This window comes from Bubalus bubalis, chromosome 2 (assembly GCF_019923935.1).
Source record: "Bubalus bubalis isolate 160015118507 breed Murrah chromosome 2, NDDB_SH_1, whole genome shotgun sequence".
In the NCBI taxonomy this organism is placed as follows: domain Eukaryota; kingdom Metazoa; phylum Chordata; class Mammalia; order Artiodactyla; family Bovidae; genus Bubalus; species Bubalus bubalis.
Window position 1 is genome coordinate 73,888,351 of NC_059158.1, and position 14,795 is coordinate 73,903,145.

Below are 14,795 nucleotides of genomic sequence, written 5' to 3' on the forward strand. Positions count from 1 at the left end.
TGATTTACTTCTTAATTTGTCCAGGAATAATATTTTTATAAGAAAGTTCTCATTTTAAAAGTGGTAAGTAACCTGAAATCTAAGTAAAATAACAATACTTTCTTCAAAAGTCATTATACCATTGAGTATATATTTCTACTATGATATGGCAAAAATTAACAGTCGTCTATTTTTAGTGTCCAGATGAAATTTATGTAAAGTTTCTTTGCCTCAGGTTTTGTTTTTAAATGCTCTCAAATGAGTTAAGTGACCTAGTATTATCATTATTGCTCATTCTGGATAATGAGTTTCTCTATGATTGAGACCTAGTATGTTTATACTAACAGTAGATTCTTTATAGTTAACAAACTGCTATGTCTTTGTTAATGGTGGTTTTACATGTTGTTGTGGAAATGAAAATTTCCTTATCATTTAACTTATTTGATCAAATTGAAAATCTTAACTATATTTTAAAACTTTTTGCCACAGCGTTTTACCAACGAGGATCATTTGGCTGTCCATAAACATAAACATGAGATGACACTGAAATTTGGTCCAGCACGTAATGACAGTGTCATTGTGGCTGGTTAGTATATGCTTTTATTAATAGTTTATATACATATTTCACCTGGAATGTGCACAATTTTTGTGTATTCTCTGTAAATAATATAGTCTGGTGATATTCCAATGACTTCATTTACAATAAATGTTGGCAACATGTATTTTACCCATTACATTTTCATGTTTCCTTCTGACCATTCATTTCACATTTTTGTATAGTTTTCAAATGTAGACTTCAATATCATTTTTTGTGTAAGTTAATTAGGATCTGGGAGCATTCATACCATTTCCAGAACTTACATTTAACTGATAATTCAATTAACGTGATGTTTAGTCATTGTTTCTTTTAGCTGTTTACATCTGCTTTACAGTGCTATGTGAAGCTAGAAAATGATCAGGCTCCTCCTGTTGGAGAAAGCAGTTAGCAGACTTGTTCATTAGGATTTTGTTTCTGTTTCTGTTTGGACTAAACATCTGTGTTAGTAAAATAATCTCAATAAATGGGGCTTAAATTCAATCAATGATTTTTATTTTCCTATGTTGCTCCTGTGAACATACTGTATCACCTGAATGGATGATTATCTTTCAGTATGTGAAAAGGGAAGCCCAGTACATGCATTGGTTTATTGTCCTTCCATGCTATGTCAGCTGCTGCTTCTATGGGTATTTATAGATGCATACATCTCTGTATATGTATACACACAGAAGTATTGTGATAAAATAATTTTATATAAAATTTAATATATAAATTTCAGCCCTTTTGTCATAACCACAGTCATATAGTCCAAATATTCAAATTAATGTTTTAATTTTTTTCTCTTGTAAAGCTTAGGTTATACTATTTGTAAGTCTAGAATTATACCCAAATACTGAATATTATTAATACTTTTAAATTATTACCCAGCTTGAAATCAAATTATCTTTCATAAGCATTGCATATGATAATGAAGAAAAAAGATAATTCTTGTCATTCAGTATCAAGATTTTTGTCTTGAAAAAACTGGAGGTAACAGATAATTCACCAAAAAACAATTTGTTTAGGAAAAATGTAGGGGAACATTCAGCATATCTTTATTTCTATAAGTAAAAGGAAGCAGGTAAGAGTGTGGTGTGCATTTCTTTAAAATCCCATGTATCAGATATTGAGAGAGAAAACCAAAAATGCCAACAAAATAACTACAGCCTGGAAGTTTCACTCCCCTGAGCATGAAGGTCTTTCCTTCTCTGGAACTTCTTGCTTTAGAGCCATATCTCTCTCTGTAACATTTAACTCAAAAATATTTTGAGATTGGTTTCTAGAACTTACTTTCCTATCTGTTTACATTTAATGCGCTAGAAAAGTAGAACACATTTAAACGTAGCACTTGACTTTTTTTCTTTAACTAAATACATTTGAGATCAGTAGTATAGCGTAACTGTGTAAATATAGTGCATGATGCGTGTGATATATATTTGATGATCAATAGCCAAAAACCATATATGCATGTTTAAACAATTGTGCCTGTGTTGACTTTTTTCTTTCCAAGCCTGATCGTTATAGTAATTGCTGATAAAAAATGATTTTTGCATATGTATTTTATTTTTAAGACTCCTCTCCCTTTAATACAAAATAGGAACCTTCTCTTAGGCATAGATAAATCCTTTGGGCATGAACAGAAGAGTCAAATTTAGGTTCAGTTTACTATTGCAGTCATGATGGATGGACCTAGGTTGACACAAGAATGCTGGGCCCTTAATTACCATTTTGTATGTCTTTGGGGGAGTACAGGTTATGTACATTGCAGACTGTTAAGTAAAATGATGACAAAAAGTCCTTTAGTAATTTTTATAATACTACTACTGTCTGAGGTAGGCCTATGTTATATCTAATGTGTATGACAAATAGATCATTTTAGTGTAAAATATTTATATGTAGTAATACTCTGTGTATACGTTGGGTTGAGGGTGATGATAAAACAGTAAGTAATGCCCACTCTAGGGACCCAGTAGTTAACAAATATATATTTTAATTTCACAGAAGGTTTTATGAGTATTATATCTTAAGCCAGGAGTCATCCTTATACTTTTATTTAGTTTAGGCTAGATCCTTGATGTAACTTATAAAGTTGATGCCCTAAAGTATATAAAATGTGAATAGAATTGAATGTGCTATTAATCCTAATCAATGTGAGCAAATAGCCTTGAAAATAATAAAACTAAACAGGCAAAATTCGTAACGGCTGTTTTTCATTCAGTGTAGACCTTAACTAGCTATTGTTTTGTAATTAATATGTGCTCAAGTGTACACCCAGTTTGTGTTTTAGTGCAGCATTGTTTCATCTTAAGCTTGCTTTCATAATAGATTATGAACACTAGTGGAAGGGCCAAGTTAAAGCAAATATACATGTTCTGGTCCTAGTTTTCCCCAAATTGCATGTATTTTAAGCATTAGTAAGTTTTAATACTATAAATTTTTTTTAATTTGTGTTAGATAATGATAATAGTTTACCTCTGAATAGAGGATGCTTATGTCACTCTACTCAGAACATGTGGAATAAGGAACAAGAAGGAATTCTTTTCATACTTTTATTGTTCATAAAGTTGGAGGAAATACCTTAAACTGCAACAAGAACTTAACCCAATTTTGTTTGCTTTAAAGGAAGAGGTCTTTCCAAAGAGAATTAACAGCTGACTGAACCAGTCCTGCTAATTCATTAATTTACTAGCTAAAATACTTTAGAGTCCTGTATGATACTTAATTCTGTGTAATTACTTATTGACATTTATTTCAGATCAGACCCCAACACCAACAAGATTCTTGAAAAACTGTGAAGAAGTGGGTTTGTTTAATGAGTTGGCAAGTCCATTTGAGAATGAGTTCAAGAAAGCCTCAGAAGATGACATTAAAAAAGTATGTTATTAACCATGAAATTAAAAGAGGGCTTCTGACAGAACAGTTTTCACTTGTTGCTTTCTTATTTTAGATAAACTGATCGGCTGTTTTTAAACTCCTAACACTTTCTCTAATTTGCGTTTTAGATGCCTCTAGATTTATCTCCTCTTGCAACACCCATCATAAGAAGCAAAATTGAGGAGCCTTCTGTTGTAGAAACAACTCACCAGGATAGTCCTTTACCTCACCCAGAGTCTACTACCAGTGATGAGAAGGTTAGAAGTTTGTATTTACAGAAGAAACTCAAACTAAGTGGAAAAAAAAATCAGCATTCTCAGTAAAGTCTAATATTTGGTCTACGTAAAATTTTAATGTAATATGCATTAATCAGCATCAGGTTGTACTTGTCTTATATGTGAAAGCCTGTGAATACTCAGAAATTTTAGGGAAAGAAGATAATTTGTTTATAGATAATTTTTTATGACAAATTATTGGAGAGACTAGTAGTCATTTAAGATAAACCTGTTATTTTTTTAGAGGATACATACATTGATAAATTTAATTTCTCTGGGTTTTGCTATTTTTTTTTTGCTACTTTTATACAGTGATAGCTTAATTAAGAATCTTTGCAACTAAAAATTGTTTGAATAAAGGTTATTTAGACTTTTAAAGGGTTAAAGGAATAGCTACTTACTTCAGCAGTGATGTTTGGTGATACCAACTAATATGACGACGATGACACTGTCTTACTTGGTATAGTCTTTTTGTAGTAATTTAGTGCCTCATTCCTGGATCTGAATACTTTGGTACCTGGGGCCAACTGGGGTATATTATGTGCTGAGTTACCATTATTACAGATATTTCTCAATTAATGTTCATTCATTAGCACATCTACTAAACACATTTATTTGGAGGCATGGGGCACAGTGAAAGGCAATGACAGTGTTCTTTTGTAGGTTATGTTACTCTAAAATCATAGCCTAACGGACTTTTGCCATGACAGAGGAGCTAGAAGTAAGGCAGAAAAGGTAACTATTTATTGATACCTAAGAATAAATGCTTTGACCATTAGGTGTTTTGTATTTTTTTATTTACTTAAAAGTGCATTCTCATTATTAAAAAAACTTTAAGAATCCAGAAAAATATAAGAAAGAAAAAACACCTTTTACCCCATAACTGAGCAATAAGAATTACTAATATTTTGAAACATTTTTCCTAGATACATACATACCTTTATACATAAAAATATACATATATATATTAGGCTTCCATAGTGGCTCAGACAGTAAAGAATGTGCCTGCAGTGCAGAAAACCAGAATTCAGTCCCTGGGTTGGGAAGATCATCTGGAGAAAGGAATGACTACCCACTCCAGGATTCTTGCCTGAAGAATTCCATGGACAGAGAGGAGCCTGGCAGGCTACAGTTCATGAGATTGCAAAGAGCTGCCTAACACTTTCACACATATACAAGTGAATAGTTACATAGAAGTATAAAGGGATAAAAAGATAAATACCAAGAAGAATCATAGTTTACTTTTTCATATCATGTTGTAGACATTCAGCATTAATGAAGATTTTCCCATGCCATTAGAAAATTTTCCAAAGGCATAATTTTTAATGTTTGCACTTTATTTTATCATTATCATAATGTATTTACTGATCTTGAATGTAAATATTGTTTCCACATTATCACAGTTATAAGAAATACTGTTACATCTTTGATATAAATATCTTTTACCTAGAAAATATTCCAGTCCCTTCACACTCAACAAATTTTTCCTGCTGGTTGCTGCTTTATCCCTCTTAGGGATATTTCTTCTTCCTGCATTCTTCAGTCATTGGCTCACACTGGGCAGGGCATAGTTATTCCAAGTTGTAAGAAGTAAATTCTGAGCCCCCTTCTCTTTCTCAATTTTTTCCTTCTTAAATGCTCTCATCCAGACATGTAACTTTAAAAACCATCAACCTGGTTTTCAAATTTATATCAATCAACCCAGATATTTCCCGGATTTCCATATTCATATGCAGCTCTGTCTTGACATTTCCTTTTATGTGTCATCTTAAACGTAGTATGTCTAAATTAGAACCTTCCCCCCCCCCCCCCCCCCCCCCCCAGTCTTCTCTGTCTCAGTAAATTTTCTCTCCATCCACCTAGTTGCTCTGGCCAAAAATAAAGAACACTTAATTCCCTCTTTTCCTTCTCAATGAAACCAGTAGCATATCTTACCAAACCTACTTCCTGAATATATCCTTAATTTATCTCTTTTATCTTCACTGTCACAACTATAGTCCAAATCATCTTTTACTTGAATTATTAACAGTTACCTTCTAATAACTGTTAATAATTATTTGTTAATATATTGTTCAGTTAATATAACTTTTAACAAGTACCAGAACTTTCTGCTTCCATCTCCATCCTATTTTCCATTGGCTGTATATTTTTCTTAATTGGTGGCTTTGTTTTTCTTTTTAAATTATTTTTAATTGAAATGTAACAAATATGCAGAAAGTATCCAAACACAAGCATATACAGAATACTTACATTTATGTACATGTATATCTGAATATATATATATGTGAGTGAAAGTCACTCACCAGAATACTGGAGTGGGTAGCTGTTCCCCTCTCTAGGGGATCTTCCGAACCCAGGTCTCCTGCATTGCGGGTGGATTCTTTACCAGCTGAGCCACCGGGGAAGCTAGGATGTATATTTTTAATATATTATGGTACTTCCCTGCTTAAAATCCTTCAGTGGTTTGCCTTTGCATTTAAGGTAACTCTTCTTCCATAAGCCATCATTGATTTAGACTTGTGTTCTTATCCAACCTCACCTCATGCCTTTTCTATGATAGTGTCCGTCAGATAGTCTAAGCTTTTTCCTCCCTCAAAGACATTGCTCTTGGTATTGCTTCCTTCTCCCTAGAATGCACTCCTCATCTTTTCAGTACCAGTTCAAATGCCATTTTTCAAAGAAGCTCACTTTACCTCACTATGCTATCTAAAGTAGCCAACTCCAACTTTCCCTCAGTTAATCTCTCATGATTTATTGATATTATATTTATACTGTTAGCCTATAACACATTATTGTCCAAAATTTTCTTGTTTGTTTTACTTGTGTACTGTCTCTTTTCCTACTAGTCCTTCAGGGCATGTTGTAATTTCTCAAACTTGTCAAGTAAACAAAGTTCCAGTAGTACTAGTGTATCTTTCTTCCTGTGTAGCTTAATAAAATTGTGAGAATAAATGGCAGTATAAAGGCAAATTCAAAGAACATGGTGGACCAATTTTTATACTAGTTATGGAGTTCTGGATAACCTGTTTTCTAATCTGTAAACTGGGGAAAAGACCATCTATAAGGTTCCATGTTTTTCTTTACTTTGGAAAGATCTTACTCCAGTAGTTTAGTTTTACATTCAAGGTATTAATATTACTTCATCTTTTGATATTGAGAAATTATTGGTAATGTAGAGATAGTTACCTGAAACTGGCAAACATTTGTATTACTTAAAAAAAATTTTTAACATTTCTATTATTGAATTGATATCAACTATAAAAGAGTCTCCTGGACCTATTTCTTCTTTATACAATATAATGATGGAGTAGGACAAGGAAGTCCCATCTGGATTTTAAGTTCTGTACTTCCATGAGAATGGAATTGTAGTTTTATTTTTTACTAGAATTCTCATGGAGTTATATAGCCAACTTGCCCAGCCTAAGTTATTTCTAGATTGATGGTAAAACAAGTTGTACTGAAAAAACCACTCAGATGTTTTTTAAATTAAAATATTAACATTGCATTTGAAACAACTACTTCTACAATTTTCTCTTTAGTTCAGTTCAGTTCAGTCGCTCAGTCGTGTCCGACTCTTTGCGACCCTATGAATTGCAGCACGCCAGGCCTCCCTGTCCATCACCAACTCCCGGAGTTCACTCAAACTCAAGTCCATCGAGTCGGTGATGCCATCCAGCCATCTCATCCTCTGTCGTCCCCTTCTCCTCCTGCCCCCAATCCCTCCCAGCATCAGAGTCTTTTCCAATGAGTCAACTCTTCGCATGAGGTGGCCAAAGTACTGTATTTTCTCTTAATTAACTTTCAATAAATATTAATATATTTTGGGGTGATACTAAGTACTAAGTTTGTGGGGCTTTTTTAAGAGATAGATGTGTTATATTCTATTCATAAAGGTACATGAATTGACTTGGATTTTTAAATTTCATTGTTTCTCCATCTCATTACTAAATAGGAAGTACCATTGGCACAAACTGCACAGCCCACATCAGCTATTGTTCGTCCAGCATCTTTACAAGTTCCCAATGTGCTGCTTACAAGTTCTGACTCAAGTGTCATTATTCAGCAGGCAGTACCTTCACCAACCTCAAGTACTGTAATCACCCAGGCACCGTCCTCCAACAGGCCAATTGTGTAAGTGATTTGGGCCAGTCATTGAATTTTATGAATTGTTAAGTTTTTCTTGTCATGATTTTCCTAAGACATTTAATTATTCTAATTGTGGCCTTAGTTTTGTGTGTGTGTTAATCATTTTTGCATGCTTTTATATTTGAAAAATATACTTGGTTAATTTTTTTTTTAATATAAATGTTTTCTAACACATTAGAAAACATATACAGTGCCTAGTTTTAAAGACAAATTAAACAGATTGTGATTTTAAGATGGTCTCTTATTTTCATGCTCTTTTACACAAAACACATAAGATTATCTTTATCACTAGATAACATTTCTTTCAGGGCTTCCCTGGTGGCTCAGATGGTAAAGAATCTGCCTGCAATGCAGGAGACCCGGCTTTGATACCTGGGTCAGGAAGATCCACTGGAGAAGGGAATGGCTACCCACTCCAGTATTCTTGCCTGGAGGAATCCCATGGACAGTGGAGCCTGGCAGGCTATTGTCCATGGTGTTGCAAAGAGTAAGACACAACTGAGCGACTAACACAAAACATTTCTTTCAGTTTTTACAGGGAGTTCTCAAGAGCTTTCTGATAAGAATTTTTCTCAGTTAATATATTGCAGATTGTTCTCTAAGTAAATTTGTAGCTTTTCCCATTTTTTTTTCTTTTTTTCTACACTGCTTACATACATTGTACATTTAAGATGCAATTAAAACTAATTAAATTTTACAGTGTGCTTTGCAGTGGTTCAGAAATTTTTTTTTAATTACTTGAGCAGTGTATATGTACCATGTATGATTTTTTTGTGGGTATTTTGCTCATTTTGTGAGAAATGGTATCAAGTTTGCATCTGTCACATGGGCATTTTCCTTGGGCTGACCTCTTGTTCATTTTTTTCTTCTAGTTTTATTGAGATGTACAGTGAACGCTTAGGGCTTCTCAAGTGGCGCTAGTGGTAGAGAACCCACCTGCCAGTGCAGGAGACATAAGAGATGCTGGTTCGATCCTTGGGCCAGGAAGATCCTCTGGAGAAGGAAATGGCAACCCACTCCAGGATTCTTGCCTGGAAAATTCCATGGACAGAGGAGCCTGGCAAGCAGCTATAGTCCATGGGGTTGCAAAGAGTCAGACACGACTGAGCACACCACACACATACACATTACATCCCTAGTATTTATATATCTTCTAACTATAAGTTTGTATCTTCTGACCACCTTTGTTACCATACAGAGATGATATTACATAATTAATGATTATATTCCTCACACTGTGAATTTCATTCCTGTGACTCATTTATTTTGCAACTGGAAGTTTGTACCTCTTAATTTCTCTCATCCCTCCATTCCCTTCTGTCTGGCAACCACCTGTCTGTTCTCTGTTTCTCTTCTGTTATGTTTATTAATTTTTTAGATGTCTCTGGAAAATTTATTTTTAAATTATAATAGGAGTAAAAATACTTTTATTTTTTTAGACATCATTGATTTGGATTTCTTTTTTCTGATTGCCCTTCTTTTGTTTTCCTTAGTCCTGTACCAGGCCCATTTCCTCTTCTGTTACATCTTCCTAATGGGCAAACCATGCCTGTTGCTATTCCTGCATCAATCACAAGTTCTAATGTGCATGTTCCAGCTGCAGTCCCAGTAAGTTTTTAGACTATTTAATATTTTCTTTATAGAAAACTGATCTTTATAATCAGAAAATACACTTGGGACTGCTTGATTGGTTTATGAAACTGAGTTCAACAAAATACTTAGTGTTGAGTAATATTTACTCATTGATATTTACTGTGATAGTGTAAATCTTTCAAGGCAAACATAACTGGATAAGTAACATTTTTCAGTCCTCGAAATCTTAATTGTTTTCCTTTTATTTTTAGTATTAAGAACTAATAATTTAGTAATTAAAAACTAATTCCTAAGGTTCAAAAGGGAGGGGACATATGTATACCTATGACTGATTTATGTTGCTGTTTGGCAGAAACCAGCAAAATTCTGTAAAGCAATTATCCTTCAATTACAAAATAAATTAAAAAAATAAACTTAAGGTTGAAATTTAAAAAAAAACTTAATTCCTTATTCAACCCATTTCAATTTGCTAGATTTATAGAATTCAAATATTAACATAGATTTCTGTTCTGTAAGAAGATATTTATACTGGAACATTTATCAGGTAACTTCATGTTATTTTGATTATTAGAGAAATCGTTTACAAAAGCATTCTGAACTTTTATGATCATGTTGGGTTTATGGAATTCCTTTGCTTTCCCAAGCATGTGAAAATCTAAATGGTCTACTAGAATGGACAATAGATAGTTTCCACTTTTCCTAATGAGAAGATCAAAAAGAAGTTTTTTGAAGGGCATGTTAATTATATAAATGTTGAAAGACATAGTAGTTAAATATCTTCTTATACTATTCAGTAACTTAGTATTTAAAGGCACATTCTTTGGAATAATATGTTATAAATAATGCTTTTTTTTCTATTCTCACATTTCATAAAATAGCAGAATCTTCAAGTGTGTCTTCAACATTCAAGTTTTTGTCATTAGAACCACTTTTTAAGGAACCTCACAAAGGTTTCCGAAACACATTATTTTCATCCTCATCTAAATAATTTCAGTGTAACACTTTTTGAATCTACTATTATAATCCTGAAAATCTTACAAGTCCTAATACTCAAAAATACAGTCTCTTTTTATCACCTTGTAGATAGATATTTCTGGTCAGTACAATATAATCATTTATTGTATAGTTCTTAAAAATTATTTTTAAAATCCTCCTTATACTTTTGGTGAGATTATATCCTCATGAATATTAACTAAAATTAGTATTAAATATTTATTTTTATTAACTAAAGTGACCTTTCTAAGTATCCAAAATTAGCATTGATTGTAATATTTCAGATATTTCCACAAAATCAAGGTAATGTGTTGTCTTCAAATGGAATTTTGTAGTTCAAAATGCATTATTTGTGAGTTTTATAAGGACTCAAATATAAGGTGACTACTCGCTCTTTTCTCCGGATATTTTTGATGGGGAAACATTCTTGTGTCTGGGTTTATATGGTATCCTGTTAAATGTAACTGCAGTGAGAGAAACTGAAATGAAAAAGAGATATACTTTAGTATACAATAACTAATCATTCACTGTTGATATTATGTTTTTTTTAAAAGGCAAAAGACAATAGAAAATCTGTTAAGTAGTAGTATTAGTGAAATTACTAGAGGTAATCAGGTTCTCCTTTGTCATTATGCTTTATTTAATGTATTAAAGAACTTTCATGTATATATTTTATAAATTTTATATGTATATATTTTAGAAAAGCAAAGTTCATTGTTGAAATTACTTTTTATGCCTAGTTATACAAGTTTTAACATTCTTTCTCATTCAAAATGGAGGTGTGACAGATCTGTGAGAAATTTTGCATCACTGTGAATATTATTAGTTTCTATAAGAAGGAATTATTAACAAAGTAAACTATGAGAATTGAAGATTAAAAATGAATGTCTCAGGAAAATTGACAAGTTTTGAAGGATAAGTCAGGAGTAAGATCATTAAGGGTTCAGATACAGTTTTCTGAAGTTTTCTGATTCTGCAGTCTCAAATAATTTTATCAATTATTATATTTATATTACAATATAAATATTAATATATTGGGTTGGCCAAAAAGTTCATTCAGTCCCTCCCCATGAGATGGCTCTAGTAGCACTCAGTTGTCTTTAACTTCATTTGAAACAATTTTGTTAGATTGTATTGTGACAGCTGTCGTATCAGTGTACTTTTTTTTTTTAAAAATTGAAATCAGTGAATTATTTATAGCCATTTTAATATTGAGGATGAAAGAAAAAGCAACATGTTCAACACATTTATGCTTTATTATTTCAAGAAAGGTAAAAATGCAATTGAAATGCAAAAAAAAAAAAAAAAAAGGATTTGTGTAGTAAATGAAGAAGGTGCTGTGTCTGATAGAACGTGACAAAAGTGGTTTGTGAAGTTCGTGCTGGAGATTTGCTGGATGATGCCCCATGGTTGGGTAGTCCTGTTGAAGTTGATAGTGATCAAATCGAGGCATTAATTAAGAACACTCAATCTTATGAGTTTGATAGCTGACATACTCAAAATATCCAAATCAAGCACTGAAAATCATTTGTACCAGCTTGATTAATCATCACTTTGATATTTGTGTTCCATGTAAGTGAAGTGAAAAAAACCTTCATGTAGAAATGATATTTCTACACATGATTAGAAAGGTAATGAAAACATTCCATTTTTAAAACAAATTATGATGGGAACCTAGAACAGTTCTTTGCTCAAAAAGATAAAAGGTTTTGGGAAGACAGAATCATTAACTTACCTGAAAAATGGCAGAAGGTAGTGGAACAAAACAGTGAATATGTTGTTCAATACAGTTCTTGATGAAAATGAAAAATGTGTCTTATTTTTACTTTACATTGATTGTAATATTTCAGATATTTCCACAAAATTTTTTGTGGAACTTTTTTTTTGTGGAAGGAACTTTTTGGCCAACACAATATATACTTTCTGTTAATGTGTAATATATTGTCATATACATATTAATATATACTTATTATGTAAATTATTATAGCAGCCATTTTGCAAATAAAGTACAAATCTCATTTTGAATATATTCTCTAGTAATTATTTTTCAATATCTTCTGATAGCTTGTTCGACCAGTCACCATGGTGCCTAGCGTTCCAGGAATTCCAGGTCCTTCCTCTCCTCAACCAGTGCAGTCAGAAGCAAAAATGGTAAGCAAGATTTTATTTGTTCTGTACATATCTTGACCCTGTTTTGAATTAGCTTTTTCAATTAAAGCTCACTTCAGATGCACAATTTAGATCAAATTTTATAAATTCGTGGGCTGTACTACATTATAGGGGAACCAGAAAGTTTGGAAAAGGAAAGTTTGAATTAGCATAGTGACAGGGTACTGGTACTTGAAAGCAAATGAATCGATTGGAAGTAAAGTTCTAGTTTTTATCATTGGTTTGTCTGATGTTTGATGTGGCTTTTTACGCAAACTCCTCCTGCTGGAGGCTAGGGATATTGCAGCTGAAACTAGAAGTAATCATCTGCAGGCAGCACTGACATAATGAATGATTTTAAACAGTCATACAAATGAGTAGAACAGTATTAAGAAAAAATTCTGAAATAGTATACAGGTTAGTAAACATTATATATAAAGGAAAACCATATTTTTGACTTGTGTTTCAAGCACTAAGAAATCAATGTTAAGGGGTGAACTATAGAGTAGGAATCAGAAGACATATTTTCATTTTACTCAAAATTCTTCTGTTCACTACCCCCTAACAAGCCACTTTAATTTTTCTGAGACTCATTTTCCTCATCTGTAAAATAAAGGGATTAAACTTTGATTTCTGGGGTCTTTCTTAGCCTCAAATCTTTCTTACTTGCTAACTTCTTAGTAGATGACCTGAAGCTGCTGCTATGGGGTGGGAGGATCAGTGGGGTAATTTTCTTTTAAATCAAAATAATTCTCCCTTCTACAATTTAACACACTTTAGAGCTAATTTTTAACTAAAATCAGTCGATAGTTGTTAGACACCTATTATTTGTTTCAGTTATATGCTAGGCACTACACTGACATTATAAATTTGTACACATAAAAACCATTATGTATTATTGCAAGGCTTTAAATTTTTTACTGCTATTCTCCATTAATGCAAATAATCATTCTGAATTTGGCATGTGATAACTTTTTTTTTAACAGTAAAACTTATATACTGTCTGAATAAATAATAGTTGGTTGAAGAGTATTAAAATTAGCTGGTTATTGATGATAGTGAAAGAACTTGAAAATCCAAGAGGACAATTTTTCATGTAACACCATGTTTAGGTCAAAGCCATGGAACTAAGATGAATCTTTTTCATTTGTTAGCAGACCTTCACTAGGAATTTGTTTTACACTTCCTACTTAACGTAACTAGTATAATGAGAAAATGAATTAGTGAGAACTATGTAGAATAGAATAGAAGTTAAAGAGATGCTATTGTTGTTCTCTGCATCTCAGAATACTTTACATATTCAGTGGACTTTTCCCTCCACAGTTTGTAAAGAACAGATCAGATTTAAAGAAATATTTTTGGCTCTAAGATAGAAACTAGCTTCCCTGAATAACTGAGTAAATTTGAGAAATTTAATTAGTAAGAATAAAAATACTTTGTATGCTTGTACACTGAAAAATACCAAAGCTGTATTTCACATATTTATGTATGAAACACAGTTATAGGTTGAAGGCCCCCCAAATTGCATGGGGAGTCACAAATTGCCTCACTTAAATTTAACAGTCCAATTAAATTTCTTAGTAAAATATTGCTAACATATAAAATAGCCATATTTAGGTGATTACCTATTTTAATTGGGATAGTAAATAAGATTGTCCTATTTTTTAATTAAATAAAAAGATTCAGAAATTAGCCTCCCCCCTCCTTTTTTTAAAGCTTTTTGTTATGGAAGATTTCAAGTATTATATACAAAGTAAGATTCTGTAATGAATCCCCATGTACTCATCATCCAGCTTCAGTTATTAGCAATGTAACTGTTGTTCTTCCTCAGACCACTGCTTACTGTCACTGAATTATTTTTTAATAAGTCTTTCTTAAATGTAAAATTTACATAGATTGAAATGGACCAATTTAAACTGTACAATTTAAGTGCATTCATGTAACTCACCTCTATTATGGTATAGAACATTAACATCTACCCACGTTTCTTTATGTTCCTTCCCTCAGTCCATCTCCCCCAGCTGTTAATATTTATCACCAGCAATGTAAATAATATCAATATATACCTTGCATTCAGTTAAGTATATGTCTGTGAAACTTATCCATGTTGTTGCGTGTTCTGTAGTTTCTTTTTATTGCTGAGTAGTTTGCTGTGAGTATACCACAATTTCTTTATCCATTCTCCTGTTGGTAGAACTTTGAATGGTTTG

At 32.4% G+C, this 14,795-nt stretch overlaps 1 protein-coding gene across 2 annotated transcripts in view; it reads left to right on the forward strand.

Moving 5' to 3' along the window:
• The window catches only part of ATF2 (activating transcription factor 2), an 84,546-nt gene that overhangs the window by 38,453 nt on the left and 31,298 nt on the right, over positions 1 to 14,795 (forward strand). The window contains exons 5-10 of one of the 2 annotated variants that reach the window (XM_025274550.3): positions 469 to 565; positions 3,312 to 3,430; positions 3,559 to 3,687; positions 7,769 to 7,836; positions 9,345 to 9,459; positions 12,502 to 12,588. In XM_025274550.3, coding sequence (XP_025130335.1) covers positions 469 to 565; positions 3,312 to 3,430; positions 3,559 to 3,687; positions 7,769 to 7,836; positions 9,345 to 9,459; positions 12,502 to 12,588 — 615 coding nt within the window. Of the gene's footprint in view, positions 1 to 468; positions 566 to 3,311; positions 3,431 to 3,558; positions 3,688 to 7,657; positions 7,837 to 9,344; positions 9,460 to 12,501; positions 12,589 to 14,795 lie in introns of both variants that reach the window. The other variant, XM_025274545.3, reaches the window with a different exon arrangement.